General features: G+C 34.2%; 1 protein-coding gene across 1 annotated transcript; it reads right to left on the bottom strand.

The window, feature by feature from the left end:
- Positions 1-452: 452 nt before the first annotated feature.
- Positions 453-1,019, bottom strand: LOC145584227 (uncharacterized). Its single transcript, XM_081641123.1, has one exon. The coding sequence runs from the start codon at positions 1,017-1,019 to the stop codon at positions 453-455; it is 567 nt and encodes a 188-aa protein (XP_081497249.1).
- Positions 1,020-13,696: the final 12,677 nt, after the last annotated feature.

The following is a 13,696-nucleotide window of genomic DNA, read 5'->3' as shown; positions in this document are numbered from 1 at the left end:
CCCAAGTAAAAAAAACAAGAAAGTACTCCGTAATATTTAGAGACAGGACAAAGGACATGTTTGCAAATATAAAATGGTTGCAAAATTAGTGCAGCTATACATAATAAATTAATACTAATATAGTATGCCATTTGAGATATTGTGATGTTAAACTAACCAACTAACCATCGCCAATACTTGTTTATTCTCTTTCAATTTCAATTTTTTTTTTAGCGGAAAAGGAAACTTATATTAAAACATAATCATCCACCACAAGTTTGGAAATCTGCTTAAGCAGTTACAAGTCTTACAACATAGCCAAGACAGCAAGGAAAAAAACAAAGTCCAAAAGCCTCTACTGCCGCGAAAACTAGCAAAACCATCTGGGAAAAGAGTACTCCTCCAGCTAATACTGTTAGAGATAATATCGGAATATATATATATTCCGATATTATCTCTAACAAATACCCTGCTTAGTTGTCACCATCGCTGTTCCTTAAATAATCCTTCTCATAAGCTGGCCTTGCAGTGGGAGGGACAGCCTCATGAGTCGTAATGTGACCCTCCATTTGAAGGGAGAACTTTGCCAAGTGGTGGGCTACCTCATTAGCTTCCCTTGGGATGTAATTGAACTCGAATTTAGAAGCTCCTTTGAGTAATTCCCCTATATCCTTAAGAATGGCAGCTAGCTCATGAGTGTCACTCTTCCTTAGGTCTTCCAGAATTCCTTTTAAAGAAGACGCATCAGTTTCGACCAAGATCTTCTTGTATCTGGCATTGATAGCCACGATCATGCCTCCTTTGATAGCCAAAAGCTCGGCTTCTGATTGGGTTTCTAGCAGTAATCTTCCATGAGCATCCTCCATCACTAGCTCTGATTGCCGCACCAGCCCTGCCTTCTCCTCGCTTTGCCACGCTGCATCGACATTGATTTTGACAGAACCACGAGCAGGCCGAGACCAGACCGCCTCCTCCCTGCTTATCCTTGCATCACCATCAGTTCCCTGAAACACATTAATAGTAGCCACCAAATCGACCATGTATCAGTTAAACAAGGTGACAGGATGAACCATAGCTAGCCTAATGACAGCCTGATTTCTGATCCTCCAAATGTGCCAAAGAGCGACTGTGAAAATGACTTTCCAGTTCATACTAAGGCTAATGTTGTAACGAACCCAGTCAGTCCAGTTGGAGTTGTAAAAGGTATGGTAGCTAAAATCCTTGTCTAACCTATTCCCCGTCAAGATTCTTTATCAGAGAACCTTTGAATTGATGCAATCACGAAACAGGTGTATATGAGTCTCACTATCCATTTCGCAACGAGTGCAAACGGGATCAAAATTGGGAATAGTGTTTTGAAGAATGGAGGCAGCGGGGAGAATTATTTGGTGGCAAGCGTTCCAAAGCAACATTTTATACTTATAGAGGGTTTTAATGTGCCATAACTTGTTCCAATTTAAGGAAGGAAAAGAGGGGTGATTAGTGAACTCGGAACAAAGCCTATACGCACTCCTTATAGAAAACTGACCGTGAGTCTCAAGTCTCCAACAAATAGAATCCTTAACAGCAGCAATAGAAGGAAGGGGAATGAGCTCAATTAATTTGCAAATATGCCAAGGGATGATGTGTTTCACTCTCCTTAAGTCCCACTTACCCCCTCTAATTATGTCACTAACTCTCCAATGGGCTAATCTATCCGGAATGGGGTTTTCAATAATTTTATAAAGAGGAGCCTCTCCCACCCAATGATGATACCAAAGGCAAATGTCTTCACCATTTCCTACCCTATAAGCAATTCCTTTCAAGAAAAGATCCTTGCCCCGAAGAATATCTTTCCAAAGGGGAGAGTCGGAAGGATTGGGCGGGAAAACAATTGAGAAAAGATGAGTTTTCAAAATAGCGTGCTTTAAGGATCCTAACCCAAAGTTTACTAGGGTCATTTATAATTTTCCAACACAATTTAGCCATAAAAGCAAGATTCCAATTTCTCAACTTCCTAATTCCTAATCCTCCCAAACCAATAGGCAAACAAATCTTCTCCCAACTTGTTCTAGCTAGGTAGTGAGAGCGATCCACTTTATTCCAAAGGAAGCGCCTACAACTTTTCTCCAAATCATCAAGGATATTACAAGGTAAGAGAGTAGTTTGCTTTGCATTCAAGGGATAAGAATTGAGCACGGATTTAATTAAGGTAGTTCTTCCCGCCATATTTAAAATCTTAGCCTGCCAACCCTTAATTCTATCCTTAGTTTTAATCAAAAGATCATTATAGTCTGCCTTCCTTAATCTGTTAGGACTAATGTTCACACCCAAGTATTTACCAAAGGAAGGAGCACCCTTAATATTGGAGGATTCAAGAATGACGATCTTTAAAGAAAGACACATTTTTGGGGGGAAGATCAATTTAGATTTTGTAGGACTTATGAAAAGGCCCGATTTATTTCCAAACTCCAAAAGAGTATTTTTGATGGCATTAACATTATCAATGAAAGCTCTACCAAAAAGAAAAACGTCATCCGCATAAAATAAGTGAGAAATACTTACTTCATCACCTATTTTAATTGGATTCCAATGACCTTGCCCTACTTTTTGTTCGATCATGATTGAGAGTCTTTCAAGGCAAAGAACAAAAATGTAGGAAGACAACGGATCCCCTTGCCTAATTCCCCTTGAAGGAGTAAAACTTTCCGCTATTTCTCCATTCCAAAGGATGGAAATTGTACTACTTTTAATTTTTTAAGATGAAAATCAATTACTAAATTAATCTACACAGCTTACGTTGTGATTTTTAAAAATTATTCTTCTTTTTCTAGCAGTTTTGCTTTTGTTTTGGCCACTACCAATATGAAGATCGCTTTGTGAAGACTTTCAACAAAGTCGGGACTTTTTTTTTTTTTGACAATGGATGCAAACAGATTACATAGAAATATTAAAGCAAATAAAATTAACCGCCGCTTCCCCGGCAATGAGATGAGCTCGATGAACGCGCCGACGCTCCGCCTTATGAATACAGCAATACTGAAAGGTTGACCCCAGTTGTTGAATCTTGCGGATAAGCCAAAGGTAATCCATGTTGCCTCGTCCATCCCCCCGAAGAAGGGGACTGTTTCGAAGTACTTTTAAAGTTATAATCAACCATAATTAAGACCTACTAATCAAGAATGGGGTATAGTACGTTAAAATATGGGAAATTCTCAATAATAGCCACGTGCCCATGTACTATTACTTATTTTCAATGGTAGCCAATTTTTTTTTTCGATTCTCAATGATAGCCTTTAACTTTTTTAAAATTTTCAACCGTAACCTTATTTATGTTTTTCCGTTAGACTTCTATTAAATCTAACTTTATTTCAAACCAAGGTTAACTTTTTTTTTTTCAAAAAAAGAAAATAAAAATAATGTGAAAACAAAATAAATAAAAAATGAAACAACCCTCCACACCAGCCCACCAACCCTCTCCCACCTCCTCCACCGTCAGTGCACAGCTAACCTCCACTGGCAACTCTACCCGAGACCTGACTCATCCTCTTCCTCCACCCCGATACATACCCACCCTTTCCCCACCCCTCCGATTTCAAGCTCAAGCTAAGACAACAATAATGGCGATACTCATGACCGAAGTAATAGCCGAAATTGTCTCACGCTAACCCGTTAAATCACTTCTACGCTTCCAATGCGTCAGATACCTGTCTAGTCCAGTGCGTAGAGACTCTCATATGAAAAATAATTCCTTAATAAATTCCCCCAATTTTATCAAACTTTAGCAATTATTTTGCTTAAATTTAATTAACTTAACAATTATTTGACGTTTATAGTAAATGAGGTTACCGTTGAAAATTTTACAAAGTTGAAAGCTACCATTGAGAATCGAAAAAAAAATTGGCTATCATTGGAAATAAGCAATATACGTGGCTACCATTGAGAATTTCCCTTAAAATAATATTGACGTCAACAACATACATAATGTTTCCTCTTTTCTTCTTATTATATTTGCAACAATTATCATGTTACGAAATTTCACAAATATTACAATACTAGATTAGACTCGTGCGTTGCACGATTTAATTAATTTTAATTATTAAGCATATAATAAAGTTTTATCATTTGTGTAAAAAATAATAGTAATTTTTTTGTTAAAAAAATGTATAATGTTAGAATGACACGTAGTATAATGTAGGTTAAAAAAATAAAATAAATGATGACATCACACATAAAAAATGGAGGGAAAATTTTAATGTTAGAATGACACGTAGGATAATTTGAGGATTGATGAAGTCAACAATGTTTTGTTTTAGTGATAATTAATAGATTTCCTTATGTAGTTATGTATATTGTTTTCTCTCAATCTTTCTACAAATCACTTGAGTCTCTATTTAAACTCTGTATCTCTTTATTTCTCCCTTAATTTTAATAACTGTGCAATATTAGAATATGTTATATACAGCCGAGTATACCGTACATGGTACACTCAAGTATATTTTACTCATTTGATAATTTTTTTGCTCATTTTAAAATTTAAAATAAGCAAAATTATATCAAATGAGCAAAAAAAAAAAAAAAAAAAAAAAAAAAAAAAAACATCTTTAAGTGCATCTACCTCTATGTATACTCTGGTAAATTTAAAAGGTTCTCGTGGAATATCCTTAAGTTGCAATTTCAGTCGAATGAAGGAAGCATTAATATACAGGTAGTCAGGTACAGATGTACTAGACAAGTAACCGGCCAAATAGCAAAATAGCAAGACTTTAAACACCAACTGCCTTCCAAGTAAGTATTAATAAAGTACTTAGTTTAAACCATAAAAGTGATAGTTGGGCCACCATTTCATATCACCTTATCCAACCTTCTAGAGGCAAACTTGGTATAGGTATAGTAGCACAATGAATCTTAGTTATCTTAATTGGGGAGTACGACCACATAAACCTCACTTCATTTCCATTTCTTTATCTTTTCCTTCACTCCCTTTTCTTCAACTTCTCCTAAAAAACAAACAAATCTTATAACTAAAAAAAATAAAATAAATGGAGGGTGAAAATAGGACATTTTGCTTGAAACCTAAGAAGGTGAATAGTGTTATACCAGTTAATTAAGACGAAGCTTGTGAAGCCATCATTTTCGATCATTTCGTCTCTTTTCTTATATCTTTTTGTTCTTCCTCCCACTCCATTTAATTCCCGTCATGACAATGACGACGACAACAACAACAGTACTGACCACAAGAATCATAGGATTTTACCGATGAATGATTAACCTCTCATTTATACATGAGGAAGACCCAGGCAATCAGCCTGATTGATGAATTTTTGTCAGTCAGTTGCTTTTGTGGGCCCACTTACCAAATAAATTAATTTTATATTATTGTTTGGTTTTGAAGACGTTAGACTTACTAACATCTGTTTTGGTTTAAAGATTTCTTTTATTTTTATTTTTTAAAGCATCTTCTCCCATCTTCCACCAGCAACACCGCCATAGTCACCATCACAGGGACCACCATCCAAAACCCATCATAGCCACCACCATCTTTCCGCCTTCCGCCAAACAAACCCACGAAGCCTTCCTGTTCGTCCTATTCTCCAGTTTAGTACGTCGTCCTCCTATTCTTCCCGTCGTCCTCTTCTTCTTCCCCAATAATGGCCGCTTCGCGGCGAAACTAAAAGACACCCTACTTGAATTGAGTGTAAATTAGGGCCATACCAATCCTTTAGGGGAAGCCTTTCATTTGCGGTGACATTTTGAACCATCATAAGTGGTGGTGCCATGGAGGAAGCAAGAAGTAGTTTATGGGTTTGGGTTTCAGATTAGGGTTTCGAATTGGGGAAAGTGATGAAATTCTGTAACTGATTCCTCAGGCATTTAATATCAGCGTTTACACAAGTTGACCAAACTACCCTTACTAATATGAGTGAAAAGACGAAAAGGAACCCTGATTTGCACAATATGTAAATCAGTCAATTGACTTATATTTCCTCATTTATACATGACCAAGGGGAGGCTGGAAGAACTTGTACTGCCGGAGGGTAGATTTTAGATCACAATTTCTTTGTTTGTTAAAATAATGACAATTAAATAATGAAATCAGTAATATACATTTGAAGATATATGTGATAGATGAAACACAATATATAAAATTTAGTTGTTACGTTGAGACTATATTGCTAAAAGTGATGTGACAATAAAATTTGGAAGGATTATTTTTAACGAGGAAGCTAAGGTTGAAGTTTTGAACTTAACCACTTATGACTTTAAACTTAACCAGGAAGCTACAGTTGAAGTTTTGATCACTTAAATGACTTAAACATAGAGCAGAATTGAGAAGCCTGATTGACTCATTGTAATTTTGTAACTTGAAAGCTTATATTATTGCAAAAACTTAATTAGTGTTGAGCATGGGATTTGGAAATTCACAAATTCTTATATGTGGTTGGTCATACCGTGTTGCTAGCCATTACAGGGGTTACTTGATCAATGTTAAAGGAGTTACTTCGTCAGTTTTATAAGGTTACTTAATCGGTATTACAGTGGTTACTTGGTCGATGTTATAATGTAGGGTTACTTTTTTTATTATTTTAATAGGTAGTCACACGATGTATCCGACCACACACAAGACAAACTTTACTTTTGAAAGGGAACACATGGTGATTTTCCTTACTATTTTTTACCTATGGCTCCACGTCCTTATTGATCTTGTCTGCTAAATTAAACTAAATTAATCTCTAAATAAAGTGTCTGCCTTATAAACAATTCTTCTCAAGAAAACAAATTTACCAACTACTCAAACTAACAATACCTTCCTAACTAAAGAAGTATTTTGGCGCCTAACTAGTGGTAGAAATTGGAGATTGGACCAATATCAAAGGGATTCTAGGTTTAAACTTTTAACCACTACTTAACTGTGTAAAGTATTAAAGTACTAGAGATGTAACCCTTTTTAAACAATCAAAGAGAACATATATTACACTAGATGATTAAAAACATCTTGGAAATTCAGAATTTGTGCCCAAAAGAGGTTGCCACGAAGCTCATGAAGGGGGAAAATAGCAATCATGCAGCCCAACTAAGCCGAAATAAAAGACAGAAGGTAAAAGTAAAGCATTGAAATTGAAAGTATTGGCTAAAGGGCCAGAGTTTATGGTTTCTAATGATGTTGGAGACTCTCCAATGCCCTTTATTTTAAAGGGCCAGAGTTTATCTCCGATCCATTTATGGAACCAAAGAGAAGTGTCCTCTCCATTCCCAATATTGATAATGATGCGTTTTTTAAGGTCTTTATCTTGAATGATATCTTTCCAAATAGATGAGTTGGAGGCTTTAACAATACAATCCACAAATTTCGTATATGTTAGCGGACCATCTCAACCAAAAGCTTAAGCTGATGGTTGAGGCATAGGAATATGTTTGATTTATACTCTATCACTCCCCCTCGCATGAAATGCCCTTTAGGCTTGAAATGTGAATGCAACACATGCCCACTCATACCTAGCGCGAATTAATTCCACTTCGAAAGAGGGGTGGATGAGATTTCAAACCCGTATATTTTATGTACCGTTTAGAGAGAAGCTAAACCCATAGTTTATGAGACTAACGATGTAACCAATATATTTTACACACCACATTTTTATACCTTTCTTTCGTCTTATATTACACTCTAAAGTTGAGCTAAAACAAAATGGGCTTACCAAATAGTTGGGCACTTTGGGCCTCATATTGTAAGCTCTAATTGTTTATGTAGATCGTGCAAAGACTAAACCATTAGATTGCCATATTTTCGTTTTTCAAAGATGATCCTAATAATTGTGTTGCTGAATAAGATCAGGATATTCAGGTGGAATTTCTTCAAGTAGTCGTTTCTTTATTCAATTCCTTTACTTTTGTTCCAAAATAGCAAATGATGATGATGATGCAATCGTTAATTTTATAAAGTAGAAGATGATATCAAACGTCATGTTGTAACATTGGACAAATTAGTTGATTTCGATAACTTTATAGAGTAGATTATGATTGCAAACGTCATTTTGGTAGCATTGGACAAATTAGTTGATTTCGGTTATTTTTATAGCATTTGACAATTTATTGAAGTTGATTCGGATAATGATTTGTCTAATATTGTTAGTGGGCCAATATAAATTAAAATTAAAGTTACAATTATAAAAAAATTCTGACGGGGTGGCCTAAATATAAATTTTATGAACTTATGCATTTAAGCATTTTTAAAACAATTAATTAAAGGTTGTGGCTCCGTTCAAAATAAATAAATAAACAAAGGTTGTGGCTTGGCTACTGTGTGGTCGGATTACTCGGTCAGGAAATACTCGAAGGGTTTGATAAAGGGTTACTCGATCAAGATTTACTTGGTTAAGGGTCACTTGATGGGTTACTCAATCAAAAGTTATTTGAGGGGTTTGGTTAGGGGTTACTCCCCTTAGTTAGGATTAGTTCGAGTAATCTCGACCACACGGTATGACCAGTCACACAGAAAAACCCCCCTAAAAAATTAATTAGACATTTATAAAAAATTTTAAATCTAACATATATATCACAGTTGATATCTTTCTATCAAAAATTTGCATGGACTTTTAGACACCACACTCATTTAACATTTTTTTTTAACACTCATTTAACACCTTCCATGTACCTTCCTTTCATATAATCATATATCGTCATTTCTTTTACACTTTATTGTTGACCTCCTTTCATCATCATCCACCATCTAATAACTTTCGAATCTCCGGTCTTCCTGTTACTATATATACCCTCAAATTTCTCTTTCTCTCCAACCCCATTTGTCTTTCTTCTTCATTGCTCTTTATATCTCTCTCTTTCTTTTCAACTAACAAACCTTAAAAAATGGAGGGTAAAAATGGCACATTTTACTTGAACACTAAGAAGGTGAACAGTGTTATCCCAGCTAAAAGGAAGCTAGTGAAACGTCTCATTTTCGATCAATTCGTCTCTTTCTTTCATTCTCTTTGTTCATCTTCCGACTCTCATTCCGTCATTCATAACTATAGCATCAAGAAGAAGAAGAAGAATCTGGTTTTACCGATGAACTGATAGTATCTCTGTTTCATATGACCGAGAAGAGGATGAACAAAACTTGTACTACTGGAGAGTAGGTTAATCATTAATGTTTACAATTTCTTTGTTTTTGTGAAATTGTTCCTAGGTGATTTGTATTTTTGGATTTATTATGTGAATTTGACTTATGTTTTATTTAAATTATTAAGAGACTCTGTTTTCCCCTGTTGAGTTCATCTTCATTATAGACTCATGTGATCAAAAAGCTTGTACGGAAATATATTGATAGTGTAAATGGAACAAGCTAAATTACATTCAACGGTCTTGTCTATTAACTCGAATCAAATCGACCTGTTTAGTGATTGAACATGAAGAACCGCTCCTTACCTATTGGGGAAAATTAGTCTAAAACTTAACAAGCTCTGAAGCATGGAAACTCTCGATTTTACCCACGTATCGTTTCCGAAACGTTTTGAAAATATCTTGCGTTTCGAAACGCGTTTCATGGAGTTTCCTTATTTTGCGACACGTCTCACATAATTTAGAAGTTTAGAAACATGTGGGAAACTAATTAAAGATTTCAATTAACGTTTCCTCCAAAAAAAAACAACAATTAAACCCTTAAATTTACAAATTACGAGCAGTCAAGCAGCATGGTTGTTTGAGTTGTTTTTGTAATTGTCGTTTCCAAGGTTTGGAGATCCTTGTTTACTGCCGTCACCGTCTCGCTAGAACAACGTTGATCTAACTAACACCGACAGATTTCACCAATTTGATGTTTATTTTTGGACTTAACTTGTAAGAAAGGGGAATTCTTGCAATTTACGAAACGAAGTATTTGTTTGTTTTTATTTCTTGCAAGTTTATTTGGTATTGCATTCCAATTAAACTAGCCTTGTGGGCCGTTCCATGCACAGGTTATTACTTAGAATATTTTCCTTGTAATGTGCTGTTTATTTATGTTATATGAGTCAGTATTGTTTTATTGTACTTTATATATATGTTTATGTAATGTGGACTAATTAGCTCAACTTTTTTTTTTTTTTTTTACTATTACTTTATTTTAAGTTTAGGAGATGATAAGATTGAATTTATTTTGGTGTATTTGAAACACTTAATTTCCTTACTTAAATTTGCAAGTTACAGAATGTATAAAGACATGAACTTTATTTTTTGGTAAAGAAGGTGGTATGTGGCATATGCGTGATTTGTGTTGACATGTGGCATATGAATAATGTGTGGTTTGTGTTTTTAAATACTAAGTATAGATATAGATATAGATATAGATGTCTTTTATTCATGTATTTTTTTGTCCCCGTTTCCCATAATTTCAAAAGTTCCGTTTCCCTGATTTTTCGTTTTCCCTTCTTCGTTTTCGTTTCTAGTTTCTATGCAACTTAGATTCCCTTTATTATGGGAGGAATAAATGCTAGGAATAGGAATGTAATTTAGGGACGGATGGAGTACTTTAATAATGGAAATCGAGCTAACTAAATTACTTTCGAGGGTCTTGTCTATTAACTCGAATCATATTGACCCGATTAGTGTTGCAACATGAAGAAACCTCTGGGAAAATAAGTCTAACATGACAAGTGTTTTTTGTTTTATTCACACTTTATTTTTATTTTTATTTATTTTTTTTTTTAAAGATTTGGGCATAACTAATGTAAGTGGAATTGAAGGTTTTTAGTTTTCTTACATTAAGATTAAAAAAAAGAATTCGAGGATTATGTATTAAAAGTAACATGAGACAAACTCGATGAGACAATCACAATACAGAATAAAATTGGGTAAATATTTTAATTAGAAATGGAGGTGACAAGAAATTGGATGGTAAACATAACGAATGTACCAATGTACCATCATGGAGTATTTTGGCATGAGTAGTGTGAATTAGGGTCTAACTTTTTCAATAGTATTTTGGCATCATGGATTTTGTTTGGATATTCATGTTTGGAAAATTTTTGTATACACCCGGCTTTCAGTAATTTACTGTACATCGGGTACACTTTTGTCAAATTTAGTGTCACTTTTATCAAATTTAGTGTCACTTTTGTCAAATTTATCAATGAAGCATAAATAACTCATATATATCAAGGTAACTTTTATGCGTTTTAGTGTAACTTTTGCATATTTTATTGTCACTTTATAACGAATGTTCAGTAATTTACTGAACATCCGTTTTATTTAAAAGTTTGTGTTCATGTTTTGCTTTTTAAATTAGAATATGGTCTTGATGAATAACGTCAAATGAACTCCACTTTCTTGGTGGCCAAATTAGTACAGGATATTCATGAGGAATAGATTCATGTAATTTTGTCATTCCCTTTTTATAATGGATTTTTGTCATACCTTTTTTGTTCCAAAAGCCAAGACCCCGTTAAGGTTCTAAATTCAAATAGTCGATTTACTTTTCTATGTTACGGAGTTATATTTTTTTGGTATCAATTGGAGTAGCATAATTGCCAAAAATATGAAAAAAATAATAATCAATTGGCATAATTGCATAACTAAGTACTCCATAGTAGTTTCTATCAAGATTTGGTGTACTTAGGACCTGTTCACATTTACTAAACTAAGCTGAATTGAACTGAATTGATTGAAGCTGAACTGAATTGAACTGTACTGAACTAAATAGAGCTGAATTGAACTGAACTGAGGTGAAATGAATATTTTATGAGAAAAGAAAATTAGGAGTTAGCTGAACTGAACTGAAATGATTGGAGCTGAACTGAAATTAACTAAATGTGAACGGACCCTTAGTTTAATTGAGGATTAAATCTATAACTTTAAGTTCTCAAATTTGATCATATTCTTTCAACTACAACACTTAAGAGGTGATTAATTAGCTGATACGAAGTACTTGAGGGAGTCTAATTTGATAGGATACGAGATCATTCTCTAAGAATGTCCATAACTCAAAAGTCAAAACATACAGCCACTTGCATATCATCCACATGTTACAAACTAACAACCAATTATTCAATAAAATAATACGAAGTACAGGTTATACATAGTTAAATCAACATCACTTATGCACTAATTCTTGACGGCTGCTAGTACCACTAAGGTCAAAGTGGATGGTTACTCAAAGAAAACTAAAATCGACATTTAATCGTCACAGAATCTAGATTAATGACGTAAAATTGGGCATGATCACCAACTTCTCTTCTACACCCAGTGTCTTCCTTATCTATTAAGCTTCTACTTGTATTAAATTTGTATCCCTTTCAATTATAAAGTTGTCTTTCTTAGATTTTTAAACTTGATAGTTATACTTCGTCCAATCCTCTAATTTATTAGATGAAATACTTTTAAATTTACACTAATCACAATTATAAATACAAATCTCAATATTTATTGTTCTGTTTTTTTAAAAGAAAAGATAGAGCATATCATTAAAGGAAAAGTCCAAATCCGCAAGAGTTACAACAGCTTGTGGAAATTATTAAGCCTAATGTACTCCGCATTATCATTTGTATCACCCGTTGCGATAAGGTGAGCAACGATATTACAATTTCTCTTAGCATGTAAAAATAAACAAACATTAAACCACTCTATGTAATCTAATTAATATCACCATAAAAATAACGTTGATGGGAGAGAGACCATGTAATCCCCTATATTTTTTTAGTTTTGTTATAATATATATATTTATTATTTATACAAAGATTTTATTTTGATTTTATTGAATAAAATTATTTTTTTGAAAGGATTTATATAAACTAACAAGTTTTGGCTAATTTAAAAACACGCACTCAAGCCCAAACCTCAAGCTTTACACCTAATCTAATTAGGAAACCCAAAGCCCAAGTAAAAACCCTTAAACCTCCTATTCTCTTTTCATGTCATTCACCCTTCTCTTTCCCCCTCTTGCTATTCACGAACTCACAGGAAAAAAAATCGAACACTACTTACATACTGCTGCCGACGCCGCCGCACCACCACCCGAGCCACCATTTGTCGCCGCGCCACCCTGCACCGCCAAATAGCAGTTCGTTTCCCTCTCTTCCTTCTCCTTGTTTTTCTCCTTCTTTTGTTAATTTAGTTCAAGTTTTAAACTTCATCAAATCTTTGTTCTTAAATTGATATTTTTATGGACTTTATAAAAGGCGATTTCTAGTTTCTAAAGTGGCCAACCGACTCGTTTATTCAAGGTACGTACAAGTTACGAAACCTTTCCTTTAGAAGCATGTTTAGGGATGTATCGAGAACTTAGTATCATGTATAGAGAAGACTGGACTCAATTGTTTGGTTATACATTGTGATTTCCGTATGTTGTGTATTAATTTACCTTGTAAGTATTCTTTATGCGTTATTTTGTAAGATGCGCTTAGAGGCAAAGGTATGTTTTTTTTTTTTGGTGAAAAGAGGCAAAGGTATGTGAGTATGTGGAATGAATTATTTATTACTCGTTCATGATTATTGAAATGAAATGAGTAAAGGGAGGATTAAATTCTTACAAGACGAGGTTAAGGATTTGAGGTGCCTTATGCACTTAAGGTGTTTATATATCGAAGTAGTTAAAGGATCCAACAATAAATATTGCTTGTCAATAATGAGTCAAGAATTGAATTGGAAATTTGGTTTGCTTGAATGATAAATGTTTGAGGAATTAGTACAGGATATTCATGAGGAATTGATTCATGTAATTGTCATTCCCTTTTTGCAATCGATTTTTGTCATTCCCTTTTTGTTCCAA

The sequence above is a fragment of the Chenopodium album genome, chromosome 16 (assembly GCF_948465745.1).
Source record: "Chenopodium album chromosome 16, dcCheAlbu1.1, whole genome shotgun sequence".
NCBI classification, from domain to species: Eukaryota; Viridiplantae; Streptophyta; class Magnoliopsida; order Caryophyllales; family Amaranthaceae; genus Chenopodium; species Chenopodium album.
This window is presented reverse-complemented; position numbering and strand designations above follow the sequence as displayed.